The 25,918-nt window shown below is 51.8% G+C and overlaps 3 protein-coding genes across 6 annotated transcripts; 1 reads left to right on the top strand and 2 right to left on the bottom strand.

The window, feature by feature from the left end:
• Window positions 1-2,376: 2,376 nt before the first annotated feature.
• LOC115081149 (protein PET100 homolog, mitochondrial) lies at window positions 2,377-7,547 on the top strand. The gene is made up of 4 exons (XM_029585655.1): window positions 2,377-2,523; window positions 4,459-4,545; window positions 5,160-5,192; window positions 7,192-7,547. Exons 1-4 carry the CDS (start codon window positions 2,386-2,388, stop codon window positions 7,279-7,281), a joined length of 348 nt encoding a protein of 115 aa, XP_029441515.1. The 5' UTR covers window positions 2,377-2,385; the 3' UTR covers window positions 7,282-7,547.
• Window positions 7,548-9,365: 1,818 nt separating this feature from the next.
• On the bottom strand, window positions 9,366-17,139 carry LOC115080507 (HLA class II histocompatibility antigen, DM beta chain). Of its 2 annotated transcripts, XM_029584708.1 has the most exons (6): window positions 16,979-17,139; window positions 16,442-16,738; window positions 15,362-15,643; window positions 15,069-15,182; window positions 10,883-10,918; window positions 9,366-10,731 (listed from the first exon to the last, which is right to left on the bottom strand). In XM_029584708.1, exons 1-6 carry the CDS (start codon window positions 17,037-17,039, stop codon window positions 10,724-10,726), a joined length of 798 nt encoding a protein of 265 aa, XP_029440568.1. In that variant the 5' UTR covers window positions 17,040-17,139; the 3' UTR covers window positions 9,366-10,723. The 2 variants fall into 2 exon arrangements, with proteins under 2 accessions (XP_029440568.1, XP_029440569.1); XM_029584709.1 differs by lacking the exon at window positions 15,362-15,643.
• A 4,757-nt stretch (window positions 17,140-21,896) lies between these two features.
• Window positions 21,897-25,447, bottom strand: LOC115080508 (HLA class II histocompatibility antigen, DM alpha chain). 3 transcript variants are annotated; one of them, XM_029584711.1, is made up of 6 exons: window positions 24,814-25,447; window positions 24,629-24,758; window positions 23,973-24,236; window positions 23,098-23,406; window positions 22,620-22,748; window positions 21,897-22,402 (listed from the first exon to the last, which is right to left on the bottom strand). In XM_029584711.1, the coding sequence occupies exons 2-6, from the start codon at window positions 24,711-24,713 to the stop codon at window positions 22,395-22,397; spliced, it is 795 nt and encodes a 264-aa protein (XP_029440571.1). In that variant the 5' UTR covers window positions 24,714-24,758; window positions 24,814-25,447; the 3' UTR covers window positions 21,897-22,394. The 3 variants fall into 3 exon arrangements, with proteins under 3 accessions (XP_029440571.1, XP_029440570.1, XP_029440572.1); XM_029584710.1 differs by having other exon boundaries at window positions 24,629-25,446; XM_029584712.1 differs by having other exon boundaries at window positions 23,125-23,406; window positions 24,629-25,443.
• Window positions 25,448-25,918: the final 471 nt, after the last annotated feature.

Here is a 25,918-nt window from a genome sequence, read left to right as displayed (position 1 = left end):
GGAGACAGAATGCTGGGTTCAATGGACCTCAGTCTGGCCCAGCAAGGCAACTCTTGTATTCCTATGTGTTTCTATGTTAATGCATCAGCAGCAATAATATATTTCATGTATTTATTTACATGTATCTCTAATGGTAAATAAGCTCAAGGTGACTAAATATATAAAAGCATAATAAATACAATCAGTATATACATAATAAGTACATAAGTTTGTTTTTAGGTGGTTTACTTTCATTCTGTTTCACTGTCTTTTAAGTTTGCTTTGGCAAAAGTTGATTTGTATAGTTAGAAACTGTTTAATTGATATTGCTTTTCATTTTAGGGTTTATTTCTCTTTTTTTTTTTTACTGTAAGTATATAATAAATGTTTTAAATGAATACAAAAAGTGTAAAATTAAAAGCATAAAATAGGAGTCACGTGATGTAGTGAGAGCAAGCAGACACAACCATATTTACTCTCAGGCTTTCCTTCCCCTTGCTTCTAAAAAGTTACAACTAAGTTTGTTGATTTTGGAGAAATCACTACAGATCTTTTTTGAGTAGTTTTGGCTTACTTTTGGTAGTTTGCCTAGATGATTTTTCCGCTTTATGATGACTACATGAGCAGTTCAGCGGGATGACAGAACCAAGGTACCAGAGCCCAAGATGGCCGACGATGACGTCTCCCAAAAAGACCCACTTGCGATCGCCGAAACAGTGACACTGATGCTAGAGACTAAACTGGAGAAGATATATTCAAAGATTGCAGAAACCCCAAAGCCAAATCACATCACTTTCAAAGGATCTTTGCAAGATGGAGCGTAGAGTGTCTAGGGCTGTTGGTCGCATACAGTTGCTGGAATCAGAGGTCGCCATGTTGAAGACCTAGCTCAGTAAATATGAGGATAAAATTGATGACCTTGAGAGTCGTTCCAGGCGGAATATTTTACACTTCTTGGGCCTACCAGAGATGGGTTTGGATATAGAGCTCCCCTCAATTTTTGAATCTTGACTGATGAGGGAGCTGCCATTGAATTCCTCGCATGGGCTGCTGAGGGTGGAACGGGCACACAGACTAGGCCAGCGATCAAAGAAGCAGAATCATCCGCGTTGTTTGGTTCTAATTTCCTGGATATGTAGGTTCTTTCTAATGTTTATTTCCTTTGATAAATGTTTGCAGTGAGGTATATAACACTGTATTATTGTCAATTCTGTGAGGCCTGTGATCTGTTATACCTGACTTTTTCTGAAAACTCAATAAAAATTATTTATATAAAAAATAACTGCTAAATTATTTGGCACTTCAAGAAAAATATGATATTGAGTTTAAACATTTTTACGCTGATCTACAGGTATGCCATATTCAATCTTTAGATAGTACTGCTATGGGGCAACATATATCTGAAACTGTTGGTAAACTGGTAGATATGACAGGAAGAGAAAACTTGTTTAATTCTTTTGACACAGGCTTGGTATTGTTCAGAGGTAAAATGTACACTCAATTCAAATGACCAGGTTACATATGTGTAACCTGACATGACTTGTCTAATTGTAATAAAGCCTTATTAAAAGTGGAAACAATCTGTGATCTGTTAATGTAAACTTGGGTGAAGTACAAGTTTTTAATGAGGCTTCATTGTTCCTCAGATCAAAGTATAAAAGGTGGCCAAGACACAGATACTTTAGGTCATATATTTGGAATTGTATTGTTAGAGCTTTTTGGATAAAAGAGCTTAACTATTTGGGCTCAGTTTTGAAATTCTCTCTGTCCATATAACCAGAAGCTATTCTTTTTGATGTCTCATTTTGGTGTGGGGTCCTCGCTGATTCTCTAACATGGAAGAATGATGGATGCTCCTTCCATGACAAAATGGAGGAAGGCTTTTCATTACTTAATAGTTATGGAGAAACATGTTTTAAGTTCGGTGATTTTTGATCAACCTATCGTATATCCAATCCTTGCCACTTATAGCACGCAGTCAGGTCATTAATGATTTATATTTAGCTACTTGAAGTTTTGGATGCCTCTGTTTGGCTATGAGATAGACTTCTTATGGAGGGGGATATGGCAGGAGTGGGAAATTAAGTTTGTGGATTTGCTTTTCCATATTTTTTGTATTTGTTTATTGTTCATGATGAAAATGTTAACGAACACATAAATTCGAAAAGATTTTTTCCCTAAATAAGAGCGAACCACAGCAAACATGAACTAGAGTTCCCCCCTCCACCCAAAACCAACTGAGAAATGAACTAGAGCGGCGCTTTCCAATGACGTCAAAGGTCTGCTGCCTCCACGCAGCAACGCCATGACGCACGTTCTTCCCAACGCCAAGGTGTCTCTGACCAATCAAGCGTTTCGACGCATTCCTCGCCCCCCTCCCCCCTTGTTGTCTTCGGTTCTAGACAAATGAGAATGCGACTCTCTCTCTTTTACCCGCCTCCCGTCTCTTTCCACGCCCTCCCCGTTGTAGCCAATGGTGGAGCGCGGCGAGCGTGCAGGGCGGAAGTAGCTTCGAAGATGGGGGTGAAGCTGGAGGTGTTCCGGGTGAGTGGTATAAACGTATATATAGTGCTGTTTGGGGCAGCTCATTATATCGCTGTAGAATAAGAAGCAGAGAAATCTGCGGTCAAATCCCTCTTACTCCACTGTCTAGTTCTTGGGCCCCCTGGGCAGCTCGTTTTATTTCCCTTTGCCTCAGATACAATCGAAGGGCCTGAAATACTAAGGCTTTTCCGCCATCCTGTGTCTGTAGGAAGAATGCTTAGTAAATGAGGCCCTAAGATCACAAGCTCATTGGGATAAGGGCTTGTCATATCTGAATACTTTATATGACCTTCAGTGTTAAAAAATAAAATAAAATAAATACAATCATGCATTTGTAGTGCAAAAATCCACTAGAAGGATAAGATCTAGCAAGCCAATTGATTATAGTGTATTTGGATTTTCAGAAGGCCCCCATGAGAGACTCTTCAGGAAATGAAAAAGTCATGGGATAGGAGGCAGTGTGCTATTGTGGGGTGTAACTTATTAAAAGCCTGGAAACTGAGGGTAGGATGACATGATTCATTTTCTCAATGGAGAAAGATTGTTAGTGGAGTTCCCCAGGAATCAAAACTGGGATCTGTGCTGTTTATCATGTTCATAATGATCTGGGAAAGGGAACACCGAGTCAGGTGATCAAATCTGTGGATGACGTAAAATTATTCAGTTGTCACAGCTGTAGATTGCGAGGAACTGCAGAGGGATCTTATAAGAATTGGAGACTGAACATCTGAATGGGGAGTCATCACCCAAGAAAAAAAAACAAACCTTGGAGTCTTTGTGAACAATTCCCTGAAATCCTCTGCTCAGTGCATGGCAGCGGTCAAAAAAGCAAATAGAATGTTAGGAATGACATGAAAAGTAATGGAGAATAAAACAGAGAATATCATGCTGTCTCTGTATCAATCTATGGTGCAAGCATACCTTGCGTATTATGTGTAGTTCTGGTTGCCCCCATCTCAAAAAAGGCAGAGTGGAATTAGAAAAGGTGCAGAGGATGGAATGGGCTCCCCTCTTCAGCTTGGAAAAGATGGCTGACAATAGAAGTTTATGAAATCATGAATGGAGTGATAACAGATAAATAAAAGACAATTATTTTACCCTTTCAAATAATAGTGAAACAGGGGGACACACCTTGAAACTAACAATCAGCAGATTTTAAAACAAATCGTAGAAAATACTTTCTCACTCGGCACACTATCGAGCTGAGGAATCATGCCAGAGGATGTGGTCAAGGTGGCTAGCACAATGGGGTTTAAAACAGGTTCAAACAAATTCCTGGAAGAAAAGTCCTTAAAACATTATGTGCCAGATAGACTAGAGAAAACTATTATTTGGGATCTGCCAGGTACTTGTGACAAGAATTGTTCACTGTCAGAGTCAGGATGCTAGGCTCGACGGAAAGCAGGGCACTTCTTATATTCTTAAGAACTGGAAACTTAAAAGAAGAAAGAGATCTAGGAGTAATAGTAGAAGGCAGTTAGTAAACGTATGATCACCCTGAGATTAGTCTAGATACGGGGGAGGGGGATGCACGCAAACCTTTTCTTCTGCCTCCCACCACTCTCACATACGCTCTCACCTATCCCCAGGCCGTCGCAGCACTCTCCACCTTCTTACCTCCAGGCCTGACCCCCACCTGTTCAGCTGCTACCTGCTGCTCCTTGTGGGCCGATCATTGCCTGCTCCTCTGTTTGCCCCTTTTATATGCTTGTTTTTAGTCAGTAATTTATTATGGATCAGGCCCACCTCGACTCAACTCCGGCTAGCTAGAGAAAAAGGTTGTGTCACGGCTGCGTTTCAGCCGCGGCACACCGGTTGGGGAAACAGCACAGTAGAATTGATCAGAAATAGAGCAAAACCTGATGTTCGGATCAGATTTCTCCCATCACCCGCAGCACAAGAGTGATCCGTCCTTTCCGCCTGCTTCTTTTCCAGATGATCCTCTACCTCTCCTTCCCAGTCTCCATGTTCTGGATTTCCAACCAGGCCGAGTATTTTGAGGAGTATGTTGTGAAACGAAAGGTCAGTACCCCCCTTAACCTGTGCCATCTCTGTGTACATTTTAGGGCATGCAAGTGATCCAGAAGTCTGTTTAATTACTGAGCCACTGGCCAGAGATGACCCTTGCCAGGTCCCCACGCTCACCCACTGTCAACAGGCTGTAACGGTGCAGCTTGTATATGAGCTTTAATCATTGCAGGAAATCCTCTTTTGTAACCCTTCCCAACCCAGGCCAGTCACTGCAACCACGGTCCTTCTCCGGGGAGCCACTGACCGCACTTCCCTGGAACCTGGGGTCCTCCCATGTGGCAGCGTGCCATGGGGTTGGCGTCTCTGTGACATTCGGTTCCCCGGGTGACTGGGCTGGGATCACACAGTCTGTAGCCCTGGGGGGGGGGGAAACGACACCCTGCAGAGGAGCACACAGTCTGTAGCCCTGGGGGGGACGGGGGACGACAACACCCTGCAGAGGAGTGCAACGCTGACATTGCCCTGCTCTCGTTACGCGCGTGCTGCAGTAAGAAGCGCTTCCCTCCAGCGACGCGGACCGTAGCTGCCATCACGTTTACTGTCTCTGCAGCTTCCTGCGATCGTACGCGAGGCTGACTCTTTTTTTTTTTCCTTTCCGTCCTCAGAGAGAGATTTACCCTCCGGAGTTAAATGAGCAGGTAAGTGCTTCGCCACCGCAGGGGCCTGGGTAGCCCACGCCAAGCAGTCCTAGAGGGAGAAAGCCTTCATCTCTGTGCCATCCCATCCCCAGAAGTGACGCGCTCTGCATCTCTGCCCAAAACCCCAAGCTACACAGGAAAAGTAATGCTCGAAAGTACAAATTCCGATTAAGGGGAGAAAATTCAAGGCAGCATGTTATTAATAATATACATTCAGTACCAGTCTACTTTCTAAAAAGGACTGATCAGAACCATTTAACAGAAGCGGCAGATGCAAGATCAACCGGGGGACTCTATTCTCGGGTCAAGGAACACACAATTATTACCCTGGAATCTAATTAAACACTCGCAAGGAAGCGCAGCGCCCAGGGCTCAAGCCCTAGGTGTTTGTAATCGAGAACAGTGTCCTACGGGCTTGTGTTTCTTTGACTACATCTTACGGCCCCAAAAAGGATTCCCTTTAAACTGAAAAAACAACTTCAGAGGTCACTGTTTATGGTACTCCCTGGCAAATAAGTAGTATAGATCAAGGATAAACGCCACTTGGCCTGTTTTTGGAGAAATCGTGTCTCCTTAGATCTGATGTGTAATAGGCCTTAAGGGCCTCAGGCACTAAATCTCTGGAGGCTTTCAAACAGTCGAAATAAAACCTTTTGAATGTCTCCTTAGGAGAAAACAATGAGCATTGTGAAAAATTAAAAAACCTCAAGTTCAGATGTTTAGACTAGTTCCCCATACTTTCAGTTTTCCTATGGAGCATCTGATTTATCGTTTATCAACGAAGCGTTAACATCCTGCATACTATTAAGCAAATCTGACATTTGAGCAAGCTGCTCTGAATGTAAAGAAGACGGTCGGTGACAGAGTCTTAGTTTGAACAGGTAATGATCCCGTGAGAGGTCTAGAACGGGTAGATGTGAATTGGTTATTTACTCTTTCGGATAATAGAAAGACTAGGGGGCACTCCATGAAGTTAGCATGGGGCACATTTAAAACTAATCGGAGAAAGTTCTTTTTTACTCAACGCACAATTAAACTCTGGAATTTGTTGCCAGAGGATGTGGTTAGTGCAGTTAGTGTAGCTGTGTTTAAAAAAGGATTGGATAAGTTCTTGGAGGAGAAGTCCATTACCTGCTATTAATTAAGTTGATTTATATAATAACCACCGCTATTATTAGCAACGGTAACATGGAATAGACTTAGTTTTTGGGTACTTGCCAGGTTCTTATGGCCTGGATTGGCCACTGTTGGGAACAGGATGCTGGGCTTGATGGACCCTTGCTCTGACCCAGTATGGCTTGTTCTTATGTTCTTTACCAAGAACAGAGTCACTCCTAGCAGACAGCGAGGACTCCAGCTGACCAAAGAGATTCTAAAGTTATTACAGCCAGGACTGTCCTTCATCTCAAACCCAGGCCTCCCGTCCAGTCCCTTCCCCAGGTCTCAGTAAGAACGGAAGCGGGGCCTCCGCTCACCCCAATCCTTGACTGGTGAGACTAAAGGCCCTCAAAGCTGGTTGGTTCGGTTGAGGGGTTAGGCCGAGAAGAGGGAGGGACTGACCTCGGCCTTCCTTTCCTCGTCTTTCCCATCACGATGGAGATCCAAAGAAACAAGGAGGAGACGCTCAGAAGGGCGCGCGGCTTCGGCGTGGGCCGCTGGGCGCCTCGATCCTATAGAGGCCGGGCTGGGAGACAGCAGGGTAGCGGCAGCCAGGTCCCCGGCTGAAAACGCAGCAGTAGGGAGTTCCTCCTCCTCCTCGCGCTCTCCCCCTCAGGTTTTGTTTTCTTACCCTCGGGCAGAAATGTTGAGATTAAAGGGTAAACCCAGGCATAAAGCAGTAAGACATCAGATTCGGACATCTGCTTAGTGTCATCCAACCCCCTCAGTGGTGCAGAGAGTAAGGGACGAGAATGCCCTGCGCCAGGGGCTTGCCTCCGATTTGTACGGCAGAGCCAGTCGACTAACCGATAACCGTGTTTCCTTCTCTCTTTGGTTTCAGAAGGCAGAGCTGGAAGAGTTCAAAGAGCGAATGAGGAAGAAGCGCGAGGAGAGGCTGCAGAGGCAGCTGGGATCCCTGAAGGAGCCGTGACCTTGTTCACTCCTCAGAGGGAACGTTCGGCTCTGATCCTGCCGTCTCCTCGGGCTCACGCACCAAGACGAACTGTTGGGAGTAGTACAGGAGCCCGAGGACCCCGTACTGAGGACGGGAAGCTTCCTTTCTACTGTCAGGGACTCACAAACCCCAACGCTAGATCACCTTGTTCGTAGCTGGTTCCCCCGCCCTCCTGTGTCCAAGGATCGGATCAACAGAGCAAATTGTAAATAAAAAGAAAATGTTGTAAACTGAAAAAAAGATTTCCGTCTTCCGATTGATTTCTCTGTGAGAAAACTGCCCTGCCAGTTGCACTTCCGGACCTCGTAGCGCTCATCCGAGAAGCTTGCCGTTCTTGGATCACTCCCCATTGTTTCTTCTCCCTTAGGGGGGGCGTCCATGCTGCCGCGGATCTCAAGCATCACAAACCTCCCAAAGAAAAGTGAGCAGAACCGGGCCCGGGACTGATTTCTCCTCTTTCTCAGGCGCGATCTGCAATCTCCTCCATTCACTGACGCCCTCTGTGGCGGCAGAGCTGCAGTGGCTCCGTTTCTGGAGGGAATGGCCCGGCCAGGCCTGGTTCTCCCGGCTGCAATCTGACGTTCCTGGCTCCCGCTGTTTCTATTTCACCTCTGCAGGAACCCCAGAGTAAAAAACTCAAAAGGCCTGACCCGAAATCTGCACGCATACAGACACGAGAGCCTTGGATTGTGGACCAGGGGCACCGGGTGGGAGGGAACGAGGTACAAATCTGCCTTCTCCAGATTACATTCAGGAACTGGGGGTATTTTCCCTGTTCCCCCCGAGGGCTCAGGATCTAAGTCTGTACCTCAGGCAATGGAAGGAGCAGTGGCAGGTTTCCCCTGGGAGAGAGAGCCGTGCCCAGGCCACGGGAAGAGACTCACGAGAGGACTGGAGGGAGGGAGCGTGGACTGCAAAGCCTGGAACCCGAGGCTGCCATGAGCTCAGGGTGGGAGGGGAGAGAGGACCTCCAGGGATGGAGGAGGGAGAGAGGATTCCCGGCGGCCCTCGTTCCCTTGATTCCCAGGACTCCTCCCTTCCCTCCACCCACCAGCTCACTGCCAGGAGGTCCTATCTCTCTCCCTCCCTCCCCTCAAACTGATCCCAGGAGTCTTGTCCTCTCCCTTCCTGATCCAGAGTGGTTCAGTCTCTGTCCCACCCTCAGCCTCCCTCCCTCGTCCTCATGAATTTGATCCTCCCTCCCAAATCTCCAGGAGCCCTCACTCCTCTCTCCTTCCCCCCTCTTGCGGCAGATCCAGCCATGGTAGTTCTCCATCTCCCCCCCCTCCCCTCCCCAGCTCAACTGACGGGGTGGGGTGTGGGATCAGGAGAGGGGAGAGGAAAGGGAAGAGTAGAAGGGCGAATGGAGGAGCGAGCAAACATCAAGGAGGGGGTGGGGGAGCAGCAAACGAAATGAATGGAAACATGGGAGGTGAGAAGCGAGGAGGGGATGAGCAAGAGTAAAGGGAAGGCGACAGGTGGGGGGGCAGAAGAGGAGTAGGAGGGTGAGGGGAGCAACAGAAGAAGGGAAAAAGCCAGAGAGTGGCTAGGGATGTAGGGTTTGCTACCCCGCCCCAGGTCAACCGAGCAGCTAGATCCAGGGAACTGCATGTCTGATGTCCCCATTAATTTACCCACCTGGAACGGGCAGGATATTTTAAAAATAAATACAATGAGAAAACCAGAACTACAAACCCCAGCATGCAGTGCGGCAAACCCAGGACCGGATCAGCCTGTTTGGTTGACCCGGGGTGAGGTGACAACAGAGAAGAGGGGATGAGGGCGAGAGGAAAGGAAGGGTAGGGGTGAGGTGAATACCTTGGAAGCAGTGGAGGGGAGGGGATGAGGTGAAGGGGGTGAAGAATCGGGAGAGGGGGGTGGCCCAGACCAGGAGGAGGAAATGCTGATCAGCGCCGAAGTGAAACGATGAACGTTTATTTCTATTTGTTTGGACAACTGACCCTTATACAAGTAAGGAAAAAGTAGAAATTTCAAGAGTCAAAATGAACAAAAGACAGAGCGAGAAAAGGAGATGGAAGAGACTTAAAACCAGGCACAGAACGGTTAGAAAAAAAAAGTTTATTTAATCAGCTTCTGGCATTTCAGTTTTAAATTACTGCCGCACAAAATTAATTCATTCATTTCAACTCAAACAGGAGAAGCTCCCACGCTGTTCCCCGGGCCTGCCCGCAAGATGCAGGGGATGGCAATGTGAGAGATTCAGGGGCAGGAGGGGAGGCGGATGCTCAGCTTATCACAAAACAGCAGCAGCAGCAGGCCCTGTGTAACCAGGACACGTCCTTATTATACAAGGACATCGGCGCCGATGCTCTGCGCTCCGCTGCTGATCACAGCAGGAGAGGGTACAGCAGATAAGAGTAACGGAGGTGTAAGAGTGCTCTTAGCGGATGCTGGGGGGGGGGGGGGGAACCTTGCTGGGGCAGGACACCGAGGGAAGAGGAGTGTGCTTCACCATAGTGGGGAAGATTACAGCTTTAACTGGGCCCAGTAAGGTTCTTACAAAGCTACACACAACCTGCAAGAGAGAGAGGCTGTGCGTGTTACCCATGTTCTGTTTCACGCATGCAGACCGCCGCGTGTGTTACCCATGTTCTATTTCACGCATGCGGACTGCTGCGCCCACGTGTTACCCATGTTCTGTTTCACGCGTGCGGACCGCCGCGTGTGTGTTACCCATGTTCTGTTTTGCATTTCTGAACTGCGCTGTTGGGCTTTCTGTCACGTTTCTGCAGCTCTCGTAAGGTGCAGAGGAGCACGAGATAAAACCCATAAGCGCAGGAGAGAATCTGGGTGACAGGCGAGGCCAGGATTTAAGGGCTGAAGGGATGGGGGAACGAGAAGATTACCGCGGATAAAACTTTTTTTTTTTAACGCGTGTAAAGGTTTTTTCACCATCACATGCACGCGTGTGTAAATCTGGATCTCACAGGACGGACACGACGTTTCCTGGCCTGAAGATCTGTGCTCCGCGATGGCACCACCTGCACCCGCCTTACAGACAGCGCGGATCTCTCAGCCCTGCCTGCCTGCCCTCTGTTTTTATAAGAACAAAGACTTTCCTGTTTTAAAAACAGAAGAGGCTCTCTGGATTCGACTCAAACACGGGGGAGCCTCCCGTCCCTCCGCCCCAGTAATACAGCAGTGGCCCCTGCGGGGCGAGGGCAGAGCTGCGCACCTGTAGGCTCTTCCCCTCTCCTATGGCTGCCATTGGTGGAGGGCGGTGAACTCCTGGGGGGGGGGGGGGGGAGAGAGATTTCTTGCTGTCTGTTCGTCCTGGACCTTTTCTCATCCCTGACCGAAGCCCATAGGGGTCGCCTCGTCCGCCGTCAATGTTCAAGCGAGGGGTGGTGGGGGGAGGGAAATCAGATGGCCCCCCACTCTCATCTGGCTTCCAACGCTAGGAGACTGAGGGAAGAGCAGGAGGGAAGAGAATTAATGAACACTGCCGGGATAACTTGCCGGCAGCAGAGGTAGCGTCACAGGATGCCTTATTATTAACATTAACGGCAACCCTGCGCTTAAGGATAGCGAGGGAGGACGTGAAGGGGATCATTACCTTCTGGATAGCTGTAGCCTGGGATGGGCACATAGCCTGGAAGAGGGGAAAAGGAAAAAGCAGATCAGCAAGACGGCTCCAGGTTAACAACTCACAGACATTCCACTGCAGTGGCACTCACAGCCCCCTCACACACGGTTACACCGTACTAACAGAGTCAGGCACTCACAGCCCCCTCACACACGGTTACACCGTACTAACGGAGTCAGGCACTCACAGCCCCCCACACACACGGTTACACCGTACTAACAGAGTCAGGCACTCACAGCCCCCCACACACACGGTTACACCGTACTAACAGAGTCTGGCACTCACAGCCCCCCACACACACGGTTACACCGTACTAACAGAGTCAGGCACTCATAGCCCTCTCACACACGGTTATACCGTACTAACAGAGTCAGGCACTCACAGCCCCCTCACACAAGGTTACACCGTACTAACAGAGTCAGGCACTCACAGCCCCCCACACACACGGTTACACCATACTAACAGAGTCTGGCACTCACAGCCCCCCACACACACGGTTACACCATACTAACAGAGTCTGGCACTCACAGCCCCCTCACACACGGTTACACCGTACTAACAGAGTCAGGCACTCACAGCCCTCTCACACACGGTTACACCGTACTAACAGAGTCAGGCACTCGCAGCCCCCTCACACACGGTTACACCGTACTAACAGAGTCTGGCACTCACAGCCCCCCACACACACGGTTACACCGTACTAACAGAGTCTGGCACTCACAGCTCCCTCACACACGGTTACACCGTACTAAAAGAGTCTGGCACTCACAGCCCCCTCACACACGGTTACACCGTACTAACAGAGTCAGGCACTCACAGCCCCCCACACACACGGTTACACCGTACTAACAGAGTCTGGCACTCGCAGCCCCCTCACACACGGTTACACCGTACTAACAGAGTCTGGCACTCACAGCCCCCCACACACACGGTTACACCGTACTAACAGAGTCTGGCACTCACAGCCCCCTCACACACGGTTACACCGTACTAACAGAGTCAGGCACTCACAGCCCTCTCACACACGGTTACACCGTACTAACAGAGTCAGGCACTCGCAGCCCCCTCACACACGGTTACACCGTACTAACAGAGTCTGGCACTCACAGCCCCCCACACACACGGTTACACCGTACTAACAGAGTCTGGCACTCACAGCTCCCTCACACACGGTTACACCGTACTAAAAGAGTCTGGCACTCACAGCCCCCTCACACACGGTTACACCGTACTAACAGAGTCAGGCACTCACAGCCCCCTCACACGGTTACACCGTACTAAGAGTAAGGAACATAGAGCCCCCTCACACACGGTTACACCGTACTAACAGAATCTGGAACTCACAGCTCCCTCACACACGGTTACACCGTACTAACAGAGTCAGGCACTCACAGCCCCCTCACACGGTTACACCGTACTAAGAGTAAGGAACATAGAGCCCCCTCACACACGGTTACACCGTACTAACAGAATCTGGAACTCACAGCTCCCTCACACACGGTTACACCGTGCTAACAGAGTCTGGCACTCACAGCCCCCTCACACACGGTTACACCATACTAACAGAGTCAGGCACTCACAGCCCCCTCACACACGGTTACACTGTACTAAGAGTCAGGCACTCATAGCCCTCTCACACACAGTTACACTGTACTAACAGAGTCAGGAACACAGAGCCCCTCACACACTATTCTGCTATAATAAGTCAGACAGACAGCCCCTGAGCTTACTCGCTTTCATGTTCACACTAGTAGCAGTGACTAAGGCACTCTCTGCCACTTACTCGTTTTCATGTTCACACTGTTAGTGACTCTGTTAGTGACCGAGGCACTCTCTGCCCCTTACTCGCTTTCATGTTCACACTGTAGTAGCAGGGCCCAAGGCACTCCCTCCCCTTACTCGCTTTCATGTTCACACTGTAGTAGCAGGGCCCGAGGCACTCCCTCCCCCTTACTCACTTTCATGTTCACACTGTAGTAGCGGTGCCCGAGGCACTTCCTCCCCCTTACTCGCTTTCATGTTCACACTGTAGTAGCAGCGCCCGAGGCACTCCTTCCCCCTTACTCGCTTTCATGTTCACACTGTAGTAGCGGTGACCGAGGCACTCTCTGCCCCTTACTTGCTTTCATGTTCACACTGTAGTAGCAGTGCCCGAGGCACTCCCTCCCCCTTACTCGCTTTCATGTTCAAACTGTAGTAGCAGTGCCCGAGGCACTCTCTGCCCCTTACTCGCTTTCATGTTCATACTGTAGTAGCAGTGCCCGAGGCACTCCCTCCCCCTTACTTGCTTCCATGTTCACACTGTAGTAGCAGTGCCCGAGGCACTCTCTGCCCCTTACTCGCTTTCATGTTCATACTGTAGTAGCAGTGCCCGAGGCACTCCCTCCCCCTTACTCGCTTCCATGTTCACACTGTAGTAGCAGTGCCCGAGGATCTCTCTGCCCCTTACTCGCTTTCATGTTCATACTGTAGTAGCAGTGCCCGAGGCACTCCCTCCCCCTTACTCGCTTCCATGTTCACACTGTAGTAGCAGTGCCCGAGGATCTCTCTGCCCCTTACTCGCTTTCATGTTCATACTGTAGTAGCAGTGCCCGAGGCACTCCCTCCCCCTTACTCGCTTCCATGTTCACACTGTAGTAGCGGTGACCAAGGCACTCTCTGCCCCTTACTCGCTTCCATGTTCACACTGTAGTAGCGGTGACCAAGGCACTCTCTGCCCCTTACTCGCTTTCATGTTCACACTGTAGTAGCAGTGCCCGAGGATCTCTCTGCCCCTTACTCGCTTTCATGTTCACACTGTAGTAGCAGTGCCCGAGGCACTCTCTCTGCCCCTTACTCGCTTTCTTGTTCACACTGTAGTAGCAGTGCCCAAGGCACTCCCTCCCCCTTACTCGCTTTCATGTTCAAACTGTAGTAGCAGTGCCAGAGGATCTCTCTGCCCCTTACTCGCTTTCATGTTCATACTGTAGTAGCAGTGCCCGAGGCACTCCCTCCCCCTTATTCGCTTTCATGTTCACACTGTAGTAGCAGTGCCCGAGGCACTCTCTGCCCCTTACTCGCTTTCATGTTCACACTGTAGTAGCAGTGCCCGAGGCACTCCCTCCCCCACAGTTGTGGTTCTCCTGTGGTTTCAGCATGAGGCACACGCTGCTTCCTCACTCAGGGTTATGCTCTGGTGCTTGTCAGGTCTCTGACTCATCCACTCAACTGAGTTTTTTTTGGACTGGAGGTTCCTACTTTCTCTTCTACAAATTTTCATTTTCAATCAGCCAGGGATTCTAACCCCCCCACCCCCACCCCCATTTTAATAATTCATCCCTCCCACTGTTTCCAGCCTGCATCAACCGTGCTGAGGCCAGGAGCTGTGCAGCAGACTCCTTCCAGAAACCATGGACTCTAAATCCAGCCCCCCGGGGTTGTTTTGTGCTTTATTATAGACAAATCTTTTAACAGTTTGTTTTAGTAAGATATTTAAGTTGTATTGCATTTTATTTAACTAGGTTTTAAGTACTTTGATGTTGAATTTATATTAACGTGCATCCCTTTGGTTTACAACTTATGAGACGAGCAATCAGTCAGGAAGGAAGCGGAACTGAATTGCCATCCTTAGCAATGACCACGACGCTCCCCCCCCCCCCAGGGAATGTCAACGCTGCCTCCCCCAGCCCCCGCTGACCAGGGTGCAGGTTTCGCAGCATTTGCCACTGGGCTGGCCCAGGACCAGCAGTGTCCATAGTGAACAGGCAGCAAACGTTTTCCAGGGGTAAGGACGTGCTGGGGCGAGAGGTCACGGCCTGAAGCTCCGGCGGGTGGAGGGAGGGAGAGGGGGGGCAGACTCGGGAGGAAATATTTCTTCAGGGAAAGGCTGCGTGGAGGGAGAGATGCTGGGGGTACAACCAGTCACGGAATTCAGGAAGGATCCTCCGGCTCGGGCACAGAGGATCCTTAACTGCTGCGGGGAGTCAGCTGGGCCTCACTTCCACAGACTGCGATCCCCTCCGGAGCCCGCCACGCGTGCGGCTTGGATCTGGGCCCCCCCCCCTCCCGGGCGTCACCGCTGAGCGACGCAGGTGACTCCCACCCCCTTGGTGGCCGTGAGGGCCGCCTCGGCGGAAACCAAACCCGGGTCCCGCCCGGCGACGCGCCGGCTTCTTACCGGAATGCGACTTCCTCCAGCAGATGACGCCGGTGACTAGGAAGATGATCCCCAGAGCCAGGACCGCCACGGACACGCCGATCTTTATCTTCTGCCGCTTTGTCAGCCCGGGCCCTGCGCACAAAGCACGAGGAGGTTTACCCTGCCGTTACGCCGCACGCCCTGCAGATAGACCTCTAGCTGCATTGTAAGAGCAAGGGAGCTCACCCTCTCCCTGGTTCTCTCATTCCTTGGTCACCCCCTTCCCTGGCTCCCCTACTCCCCGCACACCCCCCCCCCATTTCAGGACTCACTCCAGTCCTCCTGGAAGGGCGTCCTGTGGCTGGCGTGCTCGACGCTGCAGGTGTAGCTGTCCCCGCTCTGCGGCGTCACCTCCAGGCGCGCCTGTGTCTGGTAGCTCCAGTCCCCGTCGGGCAGCACCTCGGGGGCGGTGGCATTGCTGGCCACGGGATGCCCGTTCTTCAGCCAGGTGACGTTCACCGCCCCGGGGAAGAATCCGAACACATAACACACGAGCACCCGAGCGTCCGTCCCGCTCCCGGACTCCAGGGGGGAAATGCGCACTGTAGGGGGAACTGAGACAGACACGCGCCACGTGGGGTGATCTGCATTTGGCACCGTGGAAGGGGGAAGAGGGGCGGAAACAAACACGCACCAGGTTGCCAGGGACAGGCTTGAGCCAGGCCTGGTCTCTCTCTCCAGTGTATGCTGGGAATCGAAGTCTTCTCTTCCCTAGGACGATGGTCCCTACACAGAGCTGGCTCAGCCTGTCCTCAATGAGCTGCAGCTATCCAGTGTCTGTAATTAATTATAATCTATGCCCATTGTCTGTAAACTCCATAACCTGATCTTCCAGCCCCAATGTGAAATATAGCACGCACTCACAGCCTCACTCACCCGCCCTCAGCATTGTGTCCCCAGTATAACCCCCAGTGCTCCTGCAATAACACCCTAAGCCTCACTCATCCACCCTCAGCACCATCCTCCCCACCCAGTATTACCCCCAGTGTTCCTGCAGTAACACTCACCCACCCTCAGCACCATCCTCCCCACCCAGTATTACCCCCAGTGTTCCTGCAGTAACACTCACCCACCCTCAGCACCATCTTCCCACCCAGTATTACCCCCAGTGTTCCTGCAGTAACACTCACCCACCCTCAGCACCATCATTACCCCAGTGCCCCTGAAGCGTCTCTCACCCGTCCTCTGCACCGTCTCCCCCCAGTATTACCCCAGTGCCCCTGAAGCGTCACTCACCCGTCCTCTGCACCGTCTCCCCCCAGTATTACCCCAGTGCCCCTGAAGCGTCACTCACCCGTCCTCTGCACCGTCTCCCCCCAGTATTACCCCAGTGCCCCTGAAGCGTCACTCACCCGTCCTCTGCACCGTCTCCCCCCAGTACTTCATCCCACTGTCCCTGCACTGCTTCTCCTGCTGCTGGATCCTGCTCAGGAAGTCCGGCCGCTGGTTCAGGAAGGTGGTGATATTCACGGCCACGGTGTGCACTGGCGGGATGCACTGGTACATGAGGGAGCAGGGGATGAAGAGGTTGGCCCTGGAGTCATACCACAGGAAGACCTGCCTGTTGAAGACCAGATAGTACTGGTGGAGCATCGTCTCCGTGCTGGTCCCGAAGATGCAGTCCCTGTTCAGCTGAGTGACGAAGGCACCTGAGGGCGAGAACCCCACACCTGTCAGTCTACCAGCCCTGAGCCACAGCAATAATGCCAAAAGGGTAGGAGAAGGAGAATAAGAGCCATGCTAATGCAAGCAACAAATCTCTCTCTTTGAATCTAAATCCCAATACAGCTTGATAATATAATACAAGATAATATGACACATAATCTAATATTAAGATCACGCAATGTATCACATACTGCAATACATCCTATAATCTACAGAGTCCTTACATGCCGGGCTGTGGATCAGGGCCCAGCCCAGCAGCAGTGCCAGCCTCCCGGGCCCCTGCATGGCCCAGTCCCTGCAGATCAGTGCCCGGTGCCCCCCTGTCCTTGCGTCCTGCCCGGGCCCAGGTTCCGTCCCTCTCTCTGCTTCCTTCTTCCAAACTCGGAGAAAAAGTCCCTGAGCCTGGGGAGGCGGCCAATGGCAGGGCAGATCCGCTTTCGCGTCAGTGGTTGCCAGGCAGGCTGGGCATACTCTGAACCCTAGCGTGCGGCCACCACAGGGGGAGGGAGGGGGAGCAGGCACAAGGTGGGGTTTCTTCATTTCCACAGCCCCCCCCCACCCAGTCCGAGGGGGGTCGGTGCCAGCTGCAGGACGTTTCTGCTCTGTAAGGCGTATATTCCTGCTTCCCCACCCCTGGAGTGCTGCTGCAGGACTACAGATCCCAGGGTGCACTGGGCTGTAAGTGGAGCATCCCAGGGCGGGGCCCCTGGGGTGCTGGGCTCCTCTTCCTTACCTCCAGAACGCCTTTCAGCTTTAGCACCAGCACCTGTCAGCATTTGCTGAGATGTAATCTGTACATGTGTGTGTGTGTCCATCTGTATGAGTATATATGTATGTCTGTATGGGTGTGCGTGTGCATATGTATGCACGAATGTCCCTCATCACGTCTGTCGTGTGTCTGCGCGTCTATCTGCATAGGCATCTCTGCGTACACGTGTCTGCTACAAATATATGTATCTGCACACATGTCTGTACACAGGCGTGTCTCTCTTACACGTGTGTGTGTGTCATCTGTATGAGTATATATGTATGTCTGTATGGGTGTGCATATGTATCTGTATGCACGAATGTCCCTCATCACGTCTGTCGTGTGTCTGCGCGTCTATCTGCATAGGCATCTCTGCGTACACGTGTCTGCTACAAATATATGTATCTGCACACATGTCTGTACACAGGCGTGTCTCTCTTACACGTGTGTGTGTGTCATCTGTATGAGTATATATGTATGTCTGTATGGGTGTGCATATGTATCTGTATGCACGAATGTCCCTCATCACGTCTGTCGTGTGTCTGCGCGTCTATCTGCATAGGCATCTCTGCGTACACGTGTCTGCTACAAATATATGTATCTGCACACATGTCTGTACACAGGCGTGTCTCTCTTACACGTGTGTGTGTGTCATCTGTATGAGTATATATGTATGTCTGTATGGGTGTGCATATGTATCTGTATGCACGAATGTCCCTCATCACGTCTGTCGTGTGTCTGCGCGTCTATCTGCATAGGCATCTCTGCGTACACGTGTCTGTTACAAATATATGTATCTGCACACGTGTCTGTACACAGGCGTGTCTCTCTTACACGTGTGTGTGTTGTTAATAAGGGGCACCGCACATTATTTCTACAATATGGAGCTGAGAAAGGAGAGTTAACAGACAACTGCAGATTCTGTGTCTCTCCTGCCCCTGATCTCTGTGTTATCCCTGTAAGTGCTTCTCTTGCTCCCCCCACAAACTCTGTATTGCCCCTTAGTGCCTTTCTTGGCCCCTGATCACTATATTACCCCATTAGTACCTCTCTTGCCCTCTGATTGCTGGATTGCCCATGAGTGCCTCTCTTGTCCTCTGATCTCTGGATTGTTAGTGCCTCTCTTGCCCTCTGAACTCTGTATTGCCCCCATTAGTGCCACTCTTGCCCTCTGATCTCTGGATTGCCCATGAGTGCCTCTCTTGCCCTCTGAACTTTGGATTACCCCCATTAGTGCCTCTCTTGCCCTCTGAACTCTGGATTGTACATATTAGTGCCTCTCCCTCTATCTATATTGCCCCGCTAGTGCTTCTCTTGTTCTCTGTATTATCCCGTTAGTGCATTTCTTGCCCTCTGGTCTCTGGATTACCCCATGAGTGCCTCTCTTGCCCTCTGATCTCTGGATTGCCTGTTAGTACCTCTCTTGCCCTCTGAACTCTGGATTGCCCCCATTAGTGCCTCTCCCTCTATCTATATTGCCCCGCTAGTGCTTCTCTTGTTCTCTGTATTATCCTGTTAGTGCCTCTCTTGCCCTCTGAACTCTGGATTGCCCTCATTAGTGCCTCTCTTGCCCTCTGAACTCTGGATTGTCCCTATTAGTGCATCTCCCTCTATCGATATTGCCCCGCTAGTGATTCTCTTGTTCTCTGTATTATCCCGTTAGTGCCTGGCCCTCTGATCTCTGTATTGCCCTGTTAATGTCTCTCCTGCTGATAATTTATGGATTGCCCCCATTAGTGCCTCTCTTGCCCTCTGATCTCTGTATTACCCCTTAGTACCTCTCTGATCTCTGGATTTGCCCCCATTAGTGCCTCTCTTGCCCTCTTTATTGCCCCGTTAGGGCCTTTCTTGCCCTCTGATCTCTGTATTGCCCCATTATTGCCTCTCTGATCTCTGCATTGCCCTGTTAATGCCTTTCCTGCTGATGATCTCTGTATTGCCCCCCTTAGTGCCTTCGCTGGCTGGTTAATCAGCAGGTAGAGTCTGTGCAGGATTTGAACGTAAATAAGCCCCAAAGTGACAGCCCTTTCCTCACTACACTCACTTCCTCAGTCCAGAAATCCCCTGGTCCCGGATACACAAGTCCTGCAGCCAATAAGCATTTCACTTTCATTGCATTAAGCAAAGACAAAGTGCCAGCGGCACTGGGCATTACCCGCTAGTAATTAAGTTGACTTAGAAAATAGCCACTGCTATTAATTGCATCAGTAGCAGGGGATCTTCTTGGTGTTTGGGTACTTGCCAGGTTCTTATGGCCTGGATTGGCCTCTGTTGGAAACAGGATGCTGGGCTTGATGGACCCTCGCTCTGACCCAGTATGGCAATTTCTTAGGTTCTTATGGGCACACTTCAGTTTTACATTTTAATGAGAACTGGACAGTGTTACATCGGCCGGCCACGGCCTTCCTCACCTCCCGTCGCTCCCGGAAACGGCTCCAGTCCCCTCCCGCGTGGGGGCGCTGCCCCCCTTGCGGCAGCCTTACCGGCGGTCCGCACCTCCGCGGCGCGGCAGAGACACTGCCGTCCCTTCCTTGTTCCGGCCCCCTAGGCGCGCGCACACCTCTCTGGGACTTTTAAAGGGCCCGCGGCGCGCTGAGGCTGCCGGCCCTCCTTGCCGTGACGTCATGCGGCCTGGTATGCAAGGCCGGGCCAAGCTCTCTCAAATTGCCTCTGCAACAGGTCCTCCTTCTTCTTGTTGCCTTGGGGCTCCTCCGTGTTCCAGATCCTGCCTTGCTCTCTCTTGAACTCCGTACCTCGACCACTGCATTAACCTGACTGCGCCTGCCTTCTCCGTGCCTCGGCCGCTGCCTGTCGTCTCCAAGCCTGACCTCATCTAGGTCCGACCTCGCCTGCTTCAGGGCTGACCTCCCTGGTCTCTTCTTCTGCGACGCCATAGGGGAGCTCCACCTAAGTCCTGCCGGCCCCGGCACCCAAAGGCTCAGCCCGATGGGGGAACGTGGGCTGCTATAGGGGAAGAGCCAGCCGTCCTCCGTACCTTCGCCCATTCCGCCTGCCGACGGTGAGGGCCCGAAGGTGCCTACCTCCGGGTCATTGGTATTGCAGCCTCTGATTAATCTATCATATCATATATTTCAGAAGCTGCAATGCAGCAGTGGCCACGATGTGTCAGTTTAACATGTTAATCAGAGGCTATGCCAGCAGCAGCAGCCATAAGATGCCAATATATAAGATCAATCACCAGCTGCAATACCGACTGTGCCCACAGAGTGTCAGTATCCTGGATAAATAAGACTGCAGCCTGTTAAATACTGACACCTGGTGCCCACTGGTATTATTGCAGTCTCTAATTAATCTGTTATACCGGTTTTGGTACTGCAGTTTCTGATTAATAATCTTATACTGACACCCTGTGGCCATATGTGGTATTACAGCCTAGTTAGACTGACACTCTGTGGCTATTTATTTATTTATTTATTTTTTATTTTTATATACCGATGTTCCTGTAAAGTATACATATCACACCGGTTTACAAGGAAGAAACTGTCGCCTCGATGGCGCTTTACATTGAAACATTTAACAATTAACAGCAACATGAAGGCGCAAAGAGGAACTTAGTGGAGCTTACAGTGAACATTCATGATTATATAAATATCAATGACGAAATCTTAAGGAACTTATGTACAGAAAGGGCTGGGGGACAACGACTATGCTGATAATGTCATTCTTCCTGTTCTTAGCTCTCCGGGAATGCTTGTGTGAAGAACCAAGTCTTAAGTTTCTTTTTGAAACTGGCTACTGCTGGTATTGCAGCCTCTGATTAAACCATTGTACTGCTATTGCAGCCTCAGATTAAACTATCATATTTATACTTTTTGGCTGCTGCTAATTAGAAATAATATGCAATATTAACACCCTATGGATGCTTCTGGTATTGCACTGACATCCTGTGGGTGCTGATGGTGTTGTAGCCTCAGTTTAATCTGTTTTACTGACGCTCTGTAGCTACACTGACATCTTTTGGTTACTGCAGCTTCTCTTCAGACAGGCCGAGACTCACACATACATAGTATATAGGTCACTGAAACAGCCTTTCCTTTAAAAGCTGAGATTTACAGCAATGGGATTAGATGTAGGAGCCCTCATTAAAAAAGGAAAGAATAAACAGACTCTAATGCTAAACCAGTCTCCACCTGCCGCCTCCAGTGGTAATTTTTCCCACCTCTCACTGTATAAATGCTTCCTGCCTTTAGCTTTGCAGTCACAGCTGATGAAGGGACAGAGAGTTCATTCACTGCATCTTTTCAGCTGGTCCAGCCAAGGGGATCATGACCTGTACAATTCTCCCTAGGACTGACATGGCTATAAAACACGGAGGGGAGGACATAGTGAGCCCGCTCCAGGGACTCAGGAATAAAGACAATACGATGCCAAGCTCCCACTGTAACAGAGATTTATTGCCATGCCTGTGACTGCAGAAACCTGACCCAAGGGAAGGACGCTGCAGCCCGACGGCGTCCATCAACGAGGGGAAGGGAAACCGCCACGTGATCCTCCGTCTCTCTGCAAGAGACTCTCTCCGTGACGCGCAGGTTCAAGTGGGACTCTGTCCTTGGAGCATCTGAGCGTGCGAAGCTGCGTGGGGCTGCCCGTGAGAGCCTCCGAGCGCGCCATGTACTCCTTCCATTCATGGCCCCGGGGTCCAGGCTCAGAGACAGATGAGCTGCCCTGCTGCGAGCCCCCCACCCCAAGGTGAAGATGTAAGAAGGGGCCATGCACAAACTGGGAGGCTAGGGGGGAGAGGAAGCGGAGCCTCATGGAATGGGGGTTCAGCAGGAGGCGGAGCTGCAGAGGTGGAGGTGAAAGCTGGAGGCAGGGCACTGGCGGTGGAGGGGTGCGGGCTCGTTCTTGCTGCTTCCTTCACGTTCCCAATCTCAGATGCCTTAATCAGAAGAGAATAAAAAAAAAAAAAAAAGAAAGAGCGAGGAACCAGTGAGATTAGGACAGACACTGCTCAGCGCTTCTCTTACGTGCCTAAGTTTAAGCGCATCTTCAATCAAATTTAGTGCCCTAAGTTTTTGGCTGAAAGTTTCCCTAAATTTAGGAGGGCAATGTTCAAAAACCAGCTGAGCTCCTAAATTTAAAGCTCCCTTCTTTACCTGTGGACTGCGGTCTCCTTGCTTTCACAATCAGGACGATTCCCACGATGAGGAAGGCCACCCCGAGGCCGAAGGCCACGGCACACAACACCGTCTCCATCAGGTCCGACGGGATGGGGTTCCTTGGCACTAGAAATGCGGGAGAGAAAGCCAGAGATGGACCGTGGGCGACAGCCGGTGGCGCTGCACGGGAACCCTGTGCCGCCGTACGTGTGACGGTCGTGTGCGGCTCCGTCCCCCGTGACTCTCGCCCTGGCAGGTGACTCGCAGGAACCACTCATTTCCCCCCCCGGTGACGCTCGCCCTCCCCCCCCATCTCGGCACGCGACGGCGCACCGCTCACCCCATTACGCGCCGGCGCACCGCTCACCCCAGGACGCGACGGCGCACCGCTCACCCCAGTACGCGCCGGCGCACCGCTCACCCCAGTACGCGCCGGCGCACCGCTCACCCCAGGACGCGACGGCGCACCGCTCACCCCAGTACGCGCCGGCGCACCGCTCACCCCAGTACGCGACGGTGGTGTACTGCTCCGCCTCCTGGGCCACGTTGCAGGAATAGATGTCGCCGGAGGCCGGGGTGAAGTTGAGGTAGGAGAACATGTGGAAGCCCAGGTCCTGGGTGGGGGAGGCGGGGGTGGTGCTGACCCCGCTGCTGACCAGCTCGCCGTGCTTGCGCCAGGTGATGTTCAGCGTGGGCGGGAGGAAGTTGCTGACGAGGCAGATTAAGGTGTTGGGTCTCCCCAGCTGCAGGGGGGTTTTCGTGAAGACTCGGACCCAGGGGATGCCTGGCAGGAAGGAACAGATGACTTTATCGGCAGGGCAGCTTTTACACGGGTGGCCAAACTGATGCAGAAAGATATTCCACCAAGTTAGGGGCCTTAACATGTTTTAGCTGAAGATTCACAGAGGCCAGCTCTTCATTTACCTACAGTAAGTTCAGTGCCTGCTGCTGAGAACCAGTGTTTCTCCGCCCTAACTCTAACCCTGGGGCCCATCAAATGCAGGAGCCTGACGGAACGAGGCACCTAAATTCAGGCCGGCGCGGGGAGCACGTGCAGGGGAGGGGGCCGGCGCGGGGGGGAACGTGCAATATCAATATTTAAGCGAGGTTGCCATGCGGGATGAGCAGTGCTTAGGCCTTTCTTGCAGGATCATGCGAAACCTTTCCGAACGCGCTCAGAGCAAGAAGTCAGGGGAGACTCGGGCAAGGGAGAGCGCACACAATGAGGGAGGGGGGGGGGGGCTGGACTTCCTTCTCCGCACACATCCCCCCGTGCCCAGGGAATCCCCCCTCCCCACCCCACATCCCAATATGACATTCAGCGGAGGTGAAATGCCCCCGCCCCCTGACCTTTGGCCTCCGGCATGATGCTCTCCAAACTGCTGGAAATGGCTTCCAGGAACTTCTGGCACATGTCTGCGTCCTGGGAGATCTGCGAGGGGTCGTAGGCTTGTCCTGCCCACCGCTGAAACCCAGGCAGCCTGGCCACGCCACTCCCACTCTGGAAATCATAATGATACATCTCCTCGTCCTCAAAGGTGTCCACCAGCCCCACCCGCGGGTGCCCGGGCTGGCAGTACAGCACCTGCGAGAAGGTGTGAGCCACCTCTGGACCTGAGGAGACAGTAAGAGAGAGAGAGATGGATCAGAAGAGAGGAAGCCATCACCTGGGTCTGGACCCAACACACAGACCCAGCTCCTGGATCTAAGAGACACAGAGAGAAAGTACTCGGACGTGTGTGTGTGTCTTTCAGCAAGTGGTACCTCTCTAGGTAAACTGTTTAAAAAACACAAAGAGCCGGCAGCCAGCATTACATCTGATCTTCTCCAGTGCCCGGGGAACTACTGCAGAGATGAAACCAGGAGCTGGCGGCTTCACCTGACCCTGAAATCCTGGTCCAGGCCGCTGACTGGACAGATGCACCTTGCTATACCCTGGTCTAGTAAATCCATTTCCAGCCCTGCTCCAGAAAACGACAGCAGGAGAGTAATAATAATATCTTTACCAGCTTGTCCTGCTCCCTCCTGCAGGAGCTGCAGGAGGAACACAAGAGCCAAACAGCCGCAGCAGCTCACAGTGCCGACCCCCATGCTGCTCCTCTGGGTTCTTCTTGCTCTCAGGGACCCACTCTGTGCCTCTCCCAGGCTCTTCCTGTTATGCACAGCCCGGGCAGCGATCACCTGTATGCGCCTCTCCCAGGCTCTTCCTGTTATGCACAGCCCGGGCAGCGATCGCCTGTATGCGCCTCTCTCAGGCTCTTCCTGTTATCTGCAGCCCGGGCAGCGATCGCCTGTATGCGCCTCTCCCGGGCTCTTCCTGTTATGCACAGCCCGGGCAGCGATCGCCTGTATGCGCCTCTCCCAGGCTCTTCCTGTTATGCACAGCCCGGGCAGCGATCGCCTGTATGCGCCTCTCCCAGGCTCTTCCTGTTATGCACAGCCCGGGCAGCGATCGCCTGTATGCGCCTCTCTCAGGCTCTTCCTGTTATCTGCAGCCCGGGCAGCGATCGCCTGTATGCGCCTCTCCCAGGCTCTTCCTGTTATGCACAGCCCGGGCAGCGATCGCCTGTATGCGCCTCTCTCAGGCTCTTCCTGTTATCTGCAGCCCGGACAGCGATCGCCTGTATGCGCCTCTCCCGGGCTCTTCTTGCTGTCAGGGACCCACTCTGTGTGCCTCCTTGGGATATTCTTGCTGTAGACAGTCCTGGCCCTGATCTCCTGCCCCGTGTCCCTTCTTGCTGTAGAGAGCCCGGGCAGCGATCCCCTCCGGTGCTGCTTCTCCAGGCTGGGCATCCCCAGCCAGACTCACGGGGCAGCTGCTGCTGCGGCTCGCATCCACGGTCAGCCAATCACCGAAGTGCTGGTGGCCTCTCAGCCAATGAAAAGCCTGCTCTGCCCTTCCGCGTCATCAGTTGATGGGGGAACCTTCTCATTCCGCGCTCGCCTTCCCTGCCAGCTGCAGACAGATGTTAGCACAGCTGGACGTTACGGCCCCCAGGCTCCCACTGCTTTGTTGTCCTCAGATTTCGGAATTAACCGCCCGGATCTCCCCCGGGAGCAGACTTTATAGGACCAATCCGATAGCTGAGCGCAGGGGACGCGTTTAGATGGCTTTCTGGCAGAAGTGCAGAGGAGAATAACGTTCCCATTGAGTCAGGGATTTCTGAAGAGCCCTAATCTGACAAGAGCACAAAATAATTGTATTTTAAGTGAGCATCTTGGGAAGTGTATGTGCCAGTCAATTTTAAATCAAAAACCCCCATCTCAGTTCCTGATCTTAGCCCATTTCACCTCTG

The sequence above is a fragment of the Rhinatrema bivittatum genome, chromosome 19 (assembly GCF_901001135.1).
Source record: "Rhinatrema bivittatum chromosome 19, aRhiBiv1.1, whole genome shotgun sequence".
Lineage (NCBI taxonomy): Eukaryota > Metazoa > Chordata > Amphibia > Gymnophiona > Rhinatrematidae > Rhinatrema > Rhinatrema bivittatum.
The sequence above is the reverse complement of the archived record's forward strand: the minus strand, read 5'-3'. Positions and strand labels throughout refer to the sequence as shown.